General features: G+C 53.3%; 1 protein-coding gene and 1 pseudogene across 2 annotated transcripts; both read right to left on the bottom strand.

Moving 5' to 3' along the window:
* Positions 1-2,674: 2,674 nt before the first annotated feature.
* VRTN (vertebrae development associated) lies at positions 2,675-9,257 on the bottom strand. Of its 2 annotated transcripts, none has more exons than XM_068192833.1 (2): positions 9,107-9,257; positions 2,675-5,622 (listed from the first exon to the last, which is right to left on the bottom strand). In XM_068192833.1, the coding sequence occupies exon 2, from the start codon at positions 5,619-5,621 to the stop codon at positions 3,594-3,596; it is 2,028 nt and encodes a 675-aa protein (XP_068048934.1). In that variant the 5' UTR covers position 5,622; positions 9,107-9,257; the 3' UTR covers positions 2,675-3,593. The 2 variants fall into 2 exon arrangements, with proteins under 2 accessions (XP_068048934.1, XP_068048935.1); XM_068192834.1 differs by lacking the exon at positions 9,107-9,257 and adding an exon at positions 6,893-7,329.
* LOC137476515 (myosin heavy chain IB-like) lies at positions 9,120-10,069 on the bottom strand (annotated as a pseudogene).
* Positions 10,070-15,665: the final 5,596 nt, after the last annotated feature.

The raw sequence follows: 15,665 nt of genomic DNA on the forward strand, positions 1-15,665 counted from the left end.
GCACATGAGCAGTTTTGAGTGGTGGCTCTGGCTTCTCTATCTTCCTGCTGCTGCTACTTCTCCACTCTGATGATCCCAGGAAAGCACAGGAGCTATCCTGTGAAATGCAACCCTTTTGCCACCTTGATGTGCTTTTAAGATCAACACTATTGCTCTTTGCACCAACAGACAAGCTGCCTGTGCAGAATCTGGAGGCAAAGCCGTGCTTGAGGTAACATGTATCAGCTGAATGTCCCAAAGCTTTACTTGGGCACAATCAACTGTTCCCACAGCACCTGGGCAGGCTCTGCTGCACTGCGCTGCCCACCTTCCACACTCATCCCATGGACGCAGATGAGATGCCTTAGTGGCAGGGCAGAGGAGAGCCCTAAATTACAGGTAAGCAAAAGGCTGGTCCCTATGTGCTTTGCAGCCCCCCAGCTTCTGCTTTTCAGTCACCTTTTAATTTTCATCTGTTCTGGAGTCAGTATTTATAAGCACTTGTCTGTGAAGAAGTTTAGGTGACACCTGAGCTAAATCTCACTGCCCAGGTGCAAAGGGAGAGATTCACCATCCCGTGCCTGGCAGTGTGATGCGGAGCAGCAGAGCCAGCCTCAAACTCATCTCCCAGCACCAGCTCAGTGTGATAGCAGCATGACATTTACCAATCAAGCGCTACAATTTCTCCTCATTTAAACTCTGCTTGGCCACAAACTACACCAATAACAAACAAGCGCTCACCATTTAGGTGATGCCAACTGGCAGTGATCCAACATGGCCTGCTGCCATCATGGCATAGGGAGGGAAATAAGTATTATTTTCCCCACCATGCCCCACCCAGGCATCCAGCTAAGGGCAGGGAAAATACTACACCTAGATCTCTCCACCAGGGCTTCTAAAAATTGTCTTGCAAAGGGTTGTGCAGCCCAGTACCCAAAAGAGGTTCATCCTGCAACTGGCCACTGCAACTGGCCAGGTGTGATGCATGCAGTGCTCACAGTTCAGGGAGAGCTGGGTGATGTGAAGCAGAAGCCATTCCTTCATCCTGTAGAGCACTGGGCCACACCACAAAGGCTCCCCCAGACTCTCCTGATGCCCACCTACCCCCAGCAGCACCTGACCACCACCCCTTGTGCTGTGCCATGCTGATGGATGCCCCAGCCCTGCCAGCAGGCACAGTCTGCCCCAGCCTCATGGCTACCCAAATAGGGCCCATGTTGGCACCACCCACTATCAGAAAACCCACCCTTGCTGCTGCTTCCCTTGGCTCAGGCATGGCAGGGAACACTTAGAGTGGGGGGTGTCTTCCATCCATTTTCATAGCTGCTGCTGCAACCACCACTGCTGCTGAAAGCAGCTATCTCCAGCCTCCAGCAGTTTGGAGACATAGCTAATCTTTCTGCAGTAATTATCAGCTCACTCCCTGAGAGGAGCTCATTGATGAGTCCTCCCTGGCAGCCAATTACTTCAATTACTTCATGACACAGAGCCCAGGGCTCTCTGCAGCAGCACACAGCTCCACTTAGCAGCTCCCTGCTCCTTATGTGCCTCCCTTCCCAAAACAGCAAGTGTCCCAGAAACCCTCCTCTGGGACCACAGAGGACACCTGGAGTGGATGGGCAGTGGTCAGATCCCACCATCACCAAGGACAAGGAGCTAAATGGTTTCTTAAGGCATGCCCCAGATCCTGGTTCAACATGGCTGCCCCACCACAGGACAACCCTGAGCACCCTTTCTCCTGCAGGCTGCTGCAGAAGAAAGCTCAGCAGAACTTTCTAGCATACGGCCCCTCTGCCTAGGAGGCTTACAGGGAGTGAAGCCAGACTACATCAGGAACAGGACTGGGCTGCAGCAGCCAGTAACAGGTTCCAGCCACCTTAAGGAAAAACAAGTTATTTGCGAGCAATTTTGGGAGGGGGTGGGGCAGAGCAGGGGGATGGATTTGGGACAGACACACCACATATGTTGTGGCATCTCCTCTTAACATGGTCACCAAAGCTCATAATGCACTGTCAAAGGCCTGAGAGTAAGACAAGAGTCAGTCCTGCTGACCCAGCCTCAGGAGCTGACCTTGTAAATGCAGAGCATGGGAAGCTCTCCCCCAACATCTGTAGGTTGCTCTGGGTCCTGGGAAGCAAGACCAGGTACTGCAGTTGCCACCACAGCAGTGGTGACAGCCAGTGGTACCAGCCAGCCCTAGACATCCTACAGCTTAGTCCTGCACAGCCATGCTGACAGACACCACAGGAGAACTCACACACTAAGGGGATGAGGCTTTTTGGAGTCAGGCAGAGACCTCCTCAGCCTTATGCCTCAAGATGCTCACAGGGCAGAGGTACAAACAGGTGGTTTCAGCCTCCCAGTACACCACCACCACTTCAGGGCAGGACTACCAACATCTCAGACATTGTCTCTGCATCCCTGCTGTCACACAGGGCTATCTCCAGCCTTGCATCTGTTCTGGAAAGCAAGCCTTAGGCTCTTATCAGGGAAAGCACAGCTCCAGCCAGGCCTCCAGAGAGGAGACATCAAGCAGCAGACAATCCCCACCAGGAACCAGAAGAGGACCTTCTCAGGAGCAGGGATTGAGGCATGCACAGTCTCTCCCTGCCCATTAGACAGTTTTAGAAAGCAGAGAGGGAGGGGAAAGCCTTGCCTAGAAATCATGCAGTGGGAGCGAGAAACCACACAGGACTAGGAGTGGAAGAGTCTTTATTGCTTTGGTTTCTTAACAAGTGAGAAATATGTATCCATGTTGCTTGCAGCACAGCACAGGGGATGCAGGGACACTGGGCACACAAGTTGCAGTCTCTCTGCATTCTCCTAGACATCAGGGAAGAGGGACCCTAGAAAAATAAGGTAGCTGCCAGCTGAGAGAATAAAGGTTTGTGTGAAAGGTTATTGCTACAAGACCTGAAAGGTCAGGGACAGCTTCTCCAGAGCCTGCAAAAGACACTGACTCCTATCTTAGCATTCCCAGCATACAGATTACAGTGAGGACACAAACAAGTCCCCTCATCTACCAGCCTCTGCTCCATCTAGGAAATATCAGGGCAGCCAGAGGCAGGTATTAAAAGCCAGAGCTTCACTCATCCCAAGTGAAGCTTTAATTCTCCTTAGCTGGAAAAGCCCAAAGATGCTTCTTACATAAAGCTGAGCACTCCCCAAACCTCTCCTCACCTACAGCTGAGCCAGTATTACTCTGCTCACTGATGAGATGCTAGGCACCTCCATGCTCATCCTGCACATCCACATTACTCTTTCAAGCAACTGGCTGGGGCAGAGAGACTTTCACATCCTTCATCTCATGAGGCCCAGCAGCATTCCATGACACTGGCACAGTATTACCTCCCTTGCTCACCCTCTGAGCACAAAGAAAGGAAAATTACCTGGCCCCTCTCCCTTGGGATACTCAATGCCTTCTCCTTCCACTCCTCCAGCCTCTGGGAATAGGCACTGAGAGGATGCTCCCACACTTGATTGAACCACACAAAAAAGAAAGCCAGAGACTAGGAACAAAACAAAACCGAACCAGAACAAAAATTAACGAGGCCCCAACCTGGACACTGCACCAGAGAGCCAAAGGGCACATCAGGAGAGGAGTTGTGGCCAGCTCAGGCATCCACCAATGTGAGCCCATCGTGCAGAGCACGCTTCCACATGTAATAGGTGGAACGGGCCGTGAGTGGGAAGCGGGCACTGAACTCCTTGTAGGTTGGGAAGGTCTTCGACTCAAAGCGCTGCTGCAGGAACAGCTTGGCCTGTGCCTTGAATTGGGCAGTGGCGATCACATCCATCACAAACATCCGGCTGTTGGCTCTATCCGACACGGCATAGCCCGAAATGGTGGTGCTGCACGGCATGGCAGGCACTGGCTTATCTATGTGCTTGGTGGCTACTTCCAAATGACACTGTGGTTTGAGGCCTGGCTCTACTCTTGCAGGTGCCAGGGAAGCCATACGGTTCAATGGCAGGCTGGAGCTGCTCCAGGGTAGGCGATGCTGCCAAGTGGTTTGGCCACTGCCCTTCCAAAACCAGTAGGCTGTGGAGGAAAGAGATGGATAGCGCAGGCGGTACTTGCAGAATGGCAGCTGCCATTGCTGGACCTGCCTCCTGGCCACATCTCGCAGCTGCTTTCTCCAGCACAGAGAAGGATGGAGCTGCAGGAGACTCCTGGATGCTGGCCTGTCTCCATTCCGTCTCTTCCTAACAGGCACACTGCTTGGCTTCAACTGCAGGAATGGCTTTCCTATAGCTAGAGTTTTCTGGTTATCCAAGGGTGACTGGGGATGTTTGAAGTTGGGGTTCTCCTTGATTGCTTTTCTTCTCCAGTTATAGTAAGTGGACCTGGAGATGCCTGGGAAGCTGCGTTTGAAGCATCTGTAAGGCACCAGAGTGTTCATGGAAATGCATTTCTCCAGGTAGGACTTGGCTCCTTGCATAAAGATTCCTGCTTGAATGGGATCTGGGGAAGGACTTGAGGATTTTAAGCTCCCCTGTGGATTTGCTGGCTCATTCACATCAGCCTTTTTTGGGACAACCCTGTGAAGTTCCTGCAACCTGTGGGCCTCAGACAGAGCAGAGGTATCCCCATTGACCATGCTCTGCATCTCGTGCTTCCAAGCATAGTATGTGGATCGGGAGATTTCTGGAAACATTTGTCGGAAGTGCTGGAGGGGGATTACATTGCCCTCCTGAAAGCAGGACTGGAGGAAGTGTTTAGCTGCAAACCTGGCAGCCGCTTTCTGCCGGTGTTCACGAGACTGGCGCTTCCAGCGGTAGAAGGTGCTCTTGGTGATGCTGTAGCGGTCACGCAGGTTGGAGTAGGTCAACTGGGGGTCACTGTTCAGCAGCTCAAGGGTCTTCATGGGCTGGACAGGAGGCTCTGGTGAAGGTATTGTGGGTTCCAGCTCCTCCAGGCCAACCACAGCCACAAAGTACTGCGCTTTGAAGACCTGCCGGGAGAGCTGCTGTCCTGACCACATGATGTGTAGCGTGGAGGTTCGTGGGCCACACTTCCTGGGCCGGATGAGCCGGTTGAAATAGGGTCGGATCTTCAAGTTGCTCATGGGATAGATGGAGTAGATGTTACACTGCAGTACTGAGGCAAGAGCATAAACATGCCACATGTTGGCAAAGGTGCCAGGAAAACAGGTAGCTTTGATATCAGCATCAAAGATGGCTTCCAGGATAGCCATGGGGAGGCTGGTCATCTCTGGGGTCTCCTCAGTGCAGAGGGAATAGCGGGCAGCCTGCAGCATCACTTTGGAATCAATCATGCCATTCAAGTAGTATTGTTTGTGCAGCAGCATCTCCACCACAGTACGCACCTGCAGCTCCAGGCTGAGGCTGGGGTTGCCCCAGAGCAGCACACTAGCAGCCTCAAAGAGGCGGTTTCCCTCACCCTTGCAAACAAGGGGCAGCATGTTACTTGGGGCATCCTCAGGATAGAGGCTCCTTGCTACCCGGTCAACCTCCAGCTCCTCTTGGAACTGACTTCCACAATAGCCAGGTAGGGAGAAAGATGACAAGGTCCTCTCTGCCTCCAGCGCAGCACTGGTGAGACCCTCCAGACCAAAGCATTCGGTAGCTTCCTGGAGCTCCTGCAGCACAGACTGCACCAGCTGGTGCCTCTGGATCATCCTGAAGGATGGCAAAAATAAAGAAGTCACGGGACATGAAGACAGTGCACACTCCAGACTGGCAATGACCTGGCCTCCAAGTCCAGCTCCTGCCCAAAGGACAGGATGGAGGAAAAAGGTAGAGGAAAGGCCACCATGCACATTCCAAGCACAAAGGAGGAAGCCCCGATCCTCACCAGGCAGACCTGGGAGTGGAACATGGGCTCAGTTTGCTCACCAGTGACCTCCTGTGGGCAGCACATATGGCACACATCCTCCACTTGTCCACGCAAAACTAAGGAGTGACTGCATCCATGGGGTCGGAAGCCAGGTCATGTGCTACCACTGCATACCTGGTTTTGGCCTGGCATCACCCCTACACCCACCTCTCCCTCTACTGGCTCCATCATTTCCATTTTACTACTCCCCTAGCAGCACCCAGAGAGAAGAGTTTCCCCCAAAGGGAAAACATTTGTCATCTCTGCAGGAAAGGACCTGTGACAGAACCACTCTGTATGGGGCCATGGACGGACCTGGATCAAGCTGCTCAAGCTCAACAGAAGAAGAGGCAAGGAGCTTGCCTTCTCCCTCAGAGCAGGGCACCGCAGCTGCACCCATTGCATGCACCAAAAACTGTCACAGAACCTCGGATGGAAGTGACAGAGCCAGCCCAAGCCACGGCTACTGCTACCTGAGCCGACACTAGATGTCACTTGCTGCTCAGCTAACACACACCACCAGCTAAGGAGAAGGCACAAAAGGAGGGCTTCTAGACAAGCTACCAGGCAGGAGGCAACCCAAAAGTACAGAGAGAGTGTAAGCACTGAGTGGGTATTTCAGAGTCTTTATGGAGCGCTCCTCTCTGCCTGAGCCGGTCCCAGTCCTGTCCTACCTCCCTCTGCATGCCAGTTCCCACTCATGAAATACAAGGGGTCAAAGCTTTGTATTTCTACTGGATTCCACAAAGGAATCCAAAAGCTTTGTTCAGCTTTTGGATTCCTACGTGGTTCTGTCCCCACCACTCCAGGGGCTTTCATGATGGCTGCATGGCTCTTAGCTCCAGCTTCATCAGTGCAGCCCTCTTCAGCATCCTTTCACAGTCAGACAGCTCAGGCCTCTGCCTAGCCAGCCTACTCTCCCCGTTTTGGGCCAGTTTTCTCCCAGGGACCACAACACCTCACTCAAGAAGCCAAATCTCCTCCATTTTCTCCTAAGCTTCATTCTTATATCATGCCGGATATGTATGGCATCACTTTGCAGCCTGCTCAGTTCACAGGCCAGCCAGAGCTCACCTTCTCTCAACACTTCACAGGTATTACTATGCACTCACAGCTCTGTGGGTACACAGAGGAACAGCAGAAGCAGGAAAAGCAGCAGCTCAATAGTAAAGCAGATGTCCAGCCAGCACTTTCCCAGTTTTCAGCCCTGCTGCAGATATGGTTATTAGTGCTGTAACATCTACAGACCCTGGCCATGAACAAACCACATGAGGTGCCACAGAATCACATTGACACATACAAGTTCTTCATCACAAGGAGCCTCTGTGCTGCTGCTGCCCCTTGCCTTTAATCAGATCACAGGTGGTCAGCAATTGCATCCCTTCCCCTGCTCCAAACTTCTCCACAATCTCCTGCATGTCAGTGGCCAGAACGTTCTTACAGCTGCTCCCACAGCTGTAGGGCATCAGTTACTAGAGACAAACACAGGCAAATGCACACAGCTGTGAAGCAGGGAGGAAAAACCTGTCCTTAAATCCTGGTCTGAGAAGGCATGGAATTGTCACTTCAGGTCAGATCTGCATTGTTATTTTCCTAGAAGTCTGTAGAAATTTACAGTAGTTTATAGAAATTTTGACTAAGCCTATGTTGAGTGACATGTGCTTGAGGAGCTGAAACAAAGGCACAACTCAGGACAACTATAGGGCTGACTGAGCCCAAGTCCTCCCTCTCTGTGGTCTGTCAAATGCTTTAGGAGCCAGCCACCTCCCCTGGCAGCAGCCAAGGTCACTGAGCACTGTCCCACCAGAAGAGCCAAGAAAGGCAAGACAGACTTTTTTCACCCAGAAGGGGGTGAGGACATAGCTGACATAAGACTAGAGAGCACCAGCAACAACCTTGGTATTTCTGTCCTAGTAGGCATTTCCCACCCCCTTATAGACTGAAGGATATAGAGAGGGAGAGCTGGAGGCACAGCTTAATGGTCATTAATCCTTTTCTTCAGCAATAAATCCACAACCTCAATGTCACTGTCAGCTCCTGCTTCCCAGAGCAATCCTAAGGCAAAACCCACAGCTGAATCAGCAGCAGGGAACTCCTGGGGCAGGTGGTGAGAGGCTTGGCTAAATCAGAAGCAGAAGTCAGACAAGCTGGGGGGCTTGGTTCATGGCCAGATGAAACCCAGCAGCTCTCAGCACAGAGGACCCGATGCAAAGGGAACACTTCTCCCTGTACAGCACCAGGGAAGCATGCTGAACACGACAGACAAGTGTTCACTAAACCACCTCAGCACCAAGAAGTAACCAAGGGAGCTTTTTGCTGCTGATAAAGGTTTTACCTAACCTGGCCACTTTTGCATTGTAACAGATAAGGAAACAGCTGCAGGTCACGTTCCCTCACCTAAACTGATGGGCTGGTGGCATCCAGTAGTGCAAGTTCCCCCAGCCAGTCCCAAAATGCTCCCACCAGCAGGAATCCAAGAGACTTCAGCCCCAACTGCCAAAGATCCCATGTACCCCAGAGGAGCAGGGGTATTCATGCACCGCAGCCCACCTGGGTAAAGTGGCTCACTTCCCCGCCCCAGCTGCGGGTTCACGCCACCCCAGGGGTACAGGCTCTCATTCGAGAGCAAGATATTTGAACCACCGGGACCGTACAGCAGGAGCACAGAAGTGGTAGCCTCCAGCAGTTGTCTAGGCTAGAAATATCACCGGAGGAGCTCCAGGGGCAAGCATCAAAGGCAGCAGGATGCCTGCTCCATCTGCCAACATCGCCATATCCACCGAAGCTAACAAATGGGGCATCGCTCACCGGGAGTAGGAAAAGCCCCAGACCCACCTTAACCTAGGCCGAAGCGCTGCAGCCAAGCCCGGCTTCGTCAACCCCTCGGGCGGGGGCACTGAGCGCTCGGGTGCGGGCGGCGCCTGACAGATACCCCCAGCCCCAGGCACCCGTGGCTGCTCACGCCTCTCCCGAAGGCGGCGGAGGTGGCTCTGTGCGGCTGCCCCGCGACGGGGACGGCCCCGCACCCCGGGTGGGAGCACAGGCAGCCGCTCCCCTCGCCAGGAGACAAAGGGACACACAGCCCCGGGCCGGGGGAGAGGCCGCCGGTGCCCGGGTAGCTGCCGAGCGGAGACCGAGGGCAGAACGGGATGGGACGCCCTCCCGCCCCGGGATGGTGCCGCCAGAGCGGGACAGCCCGCGGCTTTGGAGAGGATGGCGAGGAGGCGAGGATGGCGAGGAGGCGAGGAGCCGCGGCCCCGACGGCGCCCAGCACGGCTCCGCACTCACCTGACTCCGCGGGTCAAGTCACGCCCAGCCCGCACCCTGGGCCGCCCCGCACCTTTAAGGGCGGCGGCAGGAAGCGGCGCGGAGCCGCGGCCGCCCCGGTGCCAGCCCCGCAGTGACCCCCGGGAGCGGCCGGCCGCGTGCGGCGCCGGGCCGGGCCGACCCGGGCCGGGCCGCCCCTCCCCTCCCCTCCCCGCCGGCCCCCGCCCTCCCCTCCCCCGGCAGGAAGCGGGCCATCCCCGCGGCCCCGGCCCAGATGAAAGCGGAGCGGGCCGGGGGTCACTTCCAAAGCTAAAGTGATAATGGCCATTGTGCCGCCGCCGCCTCACTTAAAGGGCCCGCCGCCTCGGGCCGCCCTGCCCCGCTGCGCCCCGGAGCGCCCAGGCACCCTGCGCCCCAAAGCATCCTCTTACCCCACATCCCGCCCGGGCTTGCAGCCCCATGGCGAGTGGCGGAGCCCACTGGGGCCACGGGGTGGGAGCTGGGCGCCTGCGTGGGGCAAGCATCGTGGCCCACGGGGAGCAGGCATGTCCCAGGTGAGTTTCACTGCAGCCCAAGGGTTGGCACAGCCTGTATGTGTGTCTGCTCCCTTCTCCCGGCTTGCTCCTGACAAGGTCACGGTCCTTCTGTCCTGCTAGCTAGGAGATGCCCTTTCCTCTCTCCTTCCTAAGTGGTGCCCTTTCACCAGCAAGGCCAGACTGGTGGGACCCGTGGACTCCTAATGCAGACAAAGCTGCCCGTCAAAACCTTCTCATTTGTCTGTGGGAGGCACCCAAATTACAGAAACCTTTTCCCTGTCCTCAGCTCTGGACAGCCCTATATCCGTCTGCTGATACCTGGGCCCTCAGTGGAGCTGTCTTTTTCCCCATTATCTCTGCCCTGCTGCCTCCTCAACCTAATCTCAGGGCTGAGGTCCCACTCCTTAACTCCCACTCTCACAATGGCTTCATCCTGTTTCTTGGGCATCACGTGAGGCTGTGCAAACAGCCAGCACATCAAGCACCTCGTTCCAGCATCGATCCAGCATTGCTAAGTTGTCAACACCTCCTCCACCCTATGGCCTCTCCACGTGTCCAGAACTCTAGAGCTTCCTCCAGAACCTGTCTCATCCCAACCTACACCACCCCAAAACAGGAACCCAAGGAGCCCATCTGGTCCTGGGTGTGAGGCCTGAGTGCATTTTAATGACGGGGTCATAGTTTGGTCAAGAGGGAAGAGTTGGGATCTTCACTAACTGTGTCAGTGCTTCTTGTGTGTGTGCAGCTCTGGTTGCAGGCAGTATCTAGTTTCCTCTCCTCAGTTTATCCCTGGGGAGGACCAACCTGAAACCTGCCACAATTGCCCAAATCCAGCGAGGGGCACAAAGTAACTCCTCATGCCAGAGAGAGTAAGGGCTTCCTGCCCCACATGTCTCTGCTCTTGGGGAACCTCAGTGTGGCGCTCATTTCTGCTGCAGCATTTGGCAACGTGAGGGCAGGAGGGCTCATGGAAACACCATGTATAGGATTCCTGTGCAATTCAGGAAGCAACTCAACACAGATATTTCAAAGGGTAAATGTGCCCAGCTCCCTCTCCTGCTGCCTTCGCTTGCACCGTAGTCCAGGAGCAAGCATTGCTGCACAAGTCAAGGCATACCTTCACTGCCCAGAAGCACTTAACCCAGAGCAGTTTTTCCCATTTCTTCTGTCTCACATTTGATCCCAGGAATGCAGGGAGGGTTTGACAGGAGGAAAGGGTTCCCTGGAAGCTGTGGACTGGCTGCTTGAGAGTCCTTCCAGCCTCAGGAGTCATCACCCCAGGTGACACTGAACCCTGGCCTTCAGGACTCAAAGTCTCTCACACTAGACCCAGAGAAGCTACAGTGCAAGGAAGAGAGACCTCAGCCATTCCCTGGTGAGCTTTATCCCCTTCAGACAATCTTCCAAAGCCAGCTCCACTCTCTCTATCAACCTGTCCAGTCCTGGCTCTTTTCCCCTCTGGCAGGCTGGTGTTCATATCCACAGCTGCTGAGCTTCCATTCTCATCCTTCATCCTTTTAACTTCTTCGGTTGCAAATGCAAAGCGGTGCTCACAGGGCAGTGAGACACTGGTAAATGCCGGAGTCAGCAGGGTCAGTGATTAACATAGGAGCTGGAAAACACACAAAGAGACAGCTTGGGCAGTTCTGTTATGCAGATGACTGCACACACCCGCTTCCAGCTTATAAACAAGTAGTTAGCATTTTTCTGTTCCTTGGAGGAGTTCAGTGGGGGACCAGAGTGCTTCCTGCTTTGGTGCAGGATTCTTCATCATTACAACCATGGAGACCTTTGCAGTTTAGCCATGGCTGGCAGAAGCTTTTCTGTCTGCCTGCTTGCAGCCCATTCTCTCCCAGACAAGGCTCAGAGAAAAGGTGATGTCCAGCTATGGGGAGTCTCCAGGCACCATGTTACCAGATGTACTGTAAGGCAGGTTTTACTGCTCCAAGTTTGGGCACAGAGTCTTCTCCCAGGTCAAGAGCAACCTCTTTGTTCAGCAGATAAAATTCTTGTTGGCTTGAACCTCATGAGGAAGGATGTCTAAAGGAGTTGGTGCTGAGTTCTTGTATAAGAAGACAGGGCTTGCTCTGGTTCTGTCACTGGAATGTGACAATCTTGACAGTGTCACACATGGGGACAACATTTAAACGCTCAGCTATCCACCCCATCAGGAAAGTTCCCCAGTCCCACCTAGGGGACCTCCAGGAGTGGGGGGAGTCAGAACACCCTACCCACTGCAGGGCTGTCCATGGGCGGACCAGATGAGACTATTCAGAGAGGACGGGACATAACTGAAACACCTGGGCAGCCAAATGCCATTTGGGGCAGGTCAGACTGTGGACCAGTTGCCAAAACCACTTCTGGAGCTGCAAAAGGTTGATCCACACTACTTTATGACCTATTTATGATCTATACATGGGCTAAATTGACACATCTATCCTCTTACAGTCATTGCTGGTGCCCTGGCTTCTGTTTTTCCCACCTTTCTCACTCCAGAGCACTGCAGAATTTGAATCTCTCTGGGAAGTCAGAGGAGCTGGGACTGTAGAGAGGCTGATGGAATGAGAGCATGGGAACTTCTAGGAGGGTCCTAAGTGTCTACTGTTGTGGCGGCTTTCTCTCCTGTGCCTGGCATTGCTGCACAAGGAAAGAGCAATGAGCAGAGCTTGCAGCCTAAACTGGCAACAGAAATCGGGTTGCTGCAGCTGCAATATGCCTACCAGTCTTAGGGAGAAGGAAGTTCAAGGGGTTCTGGTGCAATATTGCCCAAGAGAGACCTGGAAAACGTGAAGTCCACTGCAATTTTTGTAGTAACTTGTTTACTGTGAATAACAGAAGTTCTTTTTTGGCATTCACATTATCTGGTACTTCTCATTCCCAGACCTGAAACCACCTTTGAACCCACTGCCTCACGTCTGTGCTGAAGCCCTTAAAGTGATGCTCAGAGAGAGCAATGGTTGGGCTCTGCAGAGTCCTGTGATGCACCCTCCGGTCTGTGCATGGCCAGGTCAGTGCTGGACACTGGCAGACAGGTCTGCTTACATCATACTGAAAGGGAAAGTAACAAACTATAGCAAGTTTTCAGCCAGGAGTAGCAGAGCTGGAGTGATTGATTTATAGATAGGAGATGATGTGAGGAAAAAGCCTATTTAGTGGTGCTGAAGTGAGAACTGGCAGGCAGGGATATTCAAGTACATCAGCCTCAGCAAAGGAGAGCAGTTAACAGGAGTGACTTCAGCTGAGGAAAAAAGGGGCAACACAGATGGCAGAAGTATTTGGCCTGAACTTGAAGACAGCTTAAGGGGAAAGCCCAGACAGGAGTTTCATCTCCCAAGGGAAGTGAGGAACTTGCCTACACATTAGATCCCACCTTGGACAAGAGACTGGAGGCCCCTAAGTCTCTCTCACACCCTATAGTCCTCTTCCTTTGAAGTGAATCAGAACTCAGGGTCATTCCCCATTGTCCAACACTTGTCAGTGCCACCTCCTTCCAATTGTGCAATGACATCCAAGGGCTCTCATTGCTGTTCTCCTCTCTCCACCTTAAAGTAACTCTTTGTGGGACATGGGGACATCAATGCTGTCTTCTGAGAGCCACTCCCTGTCCATCTCCTAATGGTTACTGCTTCCCAGTTCATCTTCTGGGTCATGTTCAACACTGACCAGTCTAATGCACCAGGATGCACAGGAGAGCTGGGTCTGCCTGCCCCCCGCCCTGGGGTACCAGAGCCTTGAGAGTAGGTCCCATCTCTAATTCACCTCTGCTCATCTCGGGGCTCTTTTCCCTTCTAGCTTCTGTCCAGCTGGGCTCCCTTTCTCTTCCCATTCTGTGAGATGGGGAGGAAAGTTTGAACTTGGTGTTGGCACTGTGCTCTTGCTTCACAAGGCCTCTGTGAGGCTCCCAGGTGCACAGGAGGAAATTAAATGTGAAACAGCAAGTGAAGTACCATAGCACTGAGCAAGTACTAGGAGTCCTGGCCACATCCTGTGGTCCTGGCCATAGGTGGGAGTGTGGGGGAGAGCTGGGAACTGAAGGAGATTCAAAGTCAAGATCAAAGCATTTCCCTCTGAAGCTCTAACACTCTCCTTCCCTCCCACTTGCACATAAAAGCACTCTGCCCTCAGCGGGCTCTCCTCTGGGGAGGGTGGGTGGAGGAGGGGACCCTTCTCCCCCCCCCCCTTTTTTTTTTTTTCCTGTGTTACTAATAATTCTTCTTATAGGTGAAATGCTGAAAATCCTTGACCTCTCCTCCCCATGCCTGCTTCTTACCCAGATCCAAAGGGCCCAAAACCGTTTCAATGACTATGAGTTCATGGCAGACGTGGCCTGCTTTGGGGGTGTTACCAGCCAACGCCAGCATGGGGGAGATGCAGCAAGCAAAGCCTTTGAAGTGTACAGTAGAAAGACACTGTTAGAGGCAAAGCACAAGGAAGGAGAATTGAAAAGAAAGCAGAGCAGTTTGGCCCACAGGAGGGGGAAAGGCTAATTAAGACACAGAGTGTGGAGAAGGAAAAGGCAGAATCATTAAGATATCACAGCAGGAGCCCGTGGTGCGGCTCCATGGAGGTTTAAGCTGTGCTGAGCGGCCTATACTGTTTGCTCCCCCTCGGTTTCCCATTCCCACCCTCTGCTTTGGGGTGGCACAGGAGTGTGAGGGACTCTGTCAGTCAGTTCAGCTTGCTGATCCAGCTGAAAATTAGCTGGTTTGGTTCACACTCTAGTAGAGACAGTGCTGTAACTCAGGATGGGAGTTTTCCTTAACCCTTCCTTAACTAATGATCTGACAGAGAGCTAAAGCTTGTAGGTGATTCCACACTGAAGAAACTGCAAGCTCTGGTGAGGACAGGTACCTATGAGGAGACTAGAAATTGGAAACATGGGCAGGAAATGGTGGATTCAGTTTTGGAAAGCCCAGGAAGGGGATAATCTTCTGGCAGTGCTTCATTACGCAACATCACACAAAGCCAGCAGCATTAAGACCTGGGAAAGAGGGAAAGCAAACTACAGATTCAAGGCTGCAGTTTTGTGTTTGTTTCTATGATGACAGAAGCTGCTGCTTGCTTCAGAGGACACCCAGGACCACTTACCACACAAAGGCAGTGAAAGATGGGTTTGTCAGGCTTCTCCCTGCATCCCAGCTACAGACCAGCAGGCAGAGAGGGACCACAGGGAAATGGATACATAGAGGGGCAGTGGGGAATGACGTGAGCCAGGGGCTGGGAGGCCAGGGATGCAGGAGGATCTGGCTTCCTTCACTGGTCCAGGGCAGGGCAGAAATGCATGGAACAGGCAGGAGAGGGTGGGGGATGGGATGTTTCACACCTAGCAAGTAGGAGCAGATGGGGCTGCGGCTAAACACCACAAGGAATTAACTTGCACTGCCCCAAGGAGCCCAAGACCGAGCAAGCCAGGCCCAGCTCTCCCTTCCCTGGATTCATGGCATACACTTCGGTGACAGGTTAGCAATGCAGAGGCGATTTCTCTTGGGTCTGTAGCTAGTCAGGGAGCTGAGATATGGCCCTTCAGTGCAAACAGACCCATAAAACTCTGCTCAAGTTGTGATTCCCCAGTCCCTTCCCAAGCCCTGCCCCCAGGCACACACTGAAATGGCCATGGTGTTTGCTGGGGGAGAAACGTGAGAAGTAGAGCTGGAGTGCTGTAAAAGATGTAAATGTTTCTGTGCTGACAGCAGCTGAGTGTCTAGGGCACAGCCTCGGAGGGGGGATGGAGAGCACTGAGAAAGCACTTCTCTTTTGTTCTTGATCTTGGCTGCCTTAGGAGGGTTCCCAGGAAAAATCGTGAAGCTGATACGCCAAAGGGAGCTCACAGCGTGTGCTTTATCAGGTGGAGGTCGTGGGGTGCCAGTGACAGAACAAAGGGCAGGGAGAAGGAAGTAGTAGGAGGGCTTGGGATAGACAGTTGTGGCCATCTCATCTCTATGTTAGATCCTGGTGCTGGAAAGCCATTTCATCAGTCCAGGAGGGAAGGGAAGAAATATCCCCTCATCATAAAATGGACAACAGAGCAAAGGAGTCAGTTCAAT

This window comes from Anomalospiza imberbis, chromosome 6 (genome assembly GCF_031753505.1).
Source record: "Anomalospiza imberbis isolate Cuckoo-Finch-1a 21T00152 chromosome 6, ASM3175350v1, whole genome shotgun sequence".
In the NCBI taxonomy this organism is placed as follows: domain Eukaryota; kingdom Metazoa; phylum Chordata; class Aves; order Passeriformes; family Viduidae; genus Anomalospiza; species Anomalospiza imberbis.

Coding starts and splice junctions, on each gene's coding strand:
- VRTN (XM_068192833.1), bottom strand. CDS start 5,621: ATGATCCAGAGGCACCAGCTGGTGCAGTCTGTGCTGCAGGAGCTCCAG.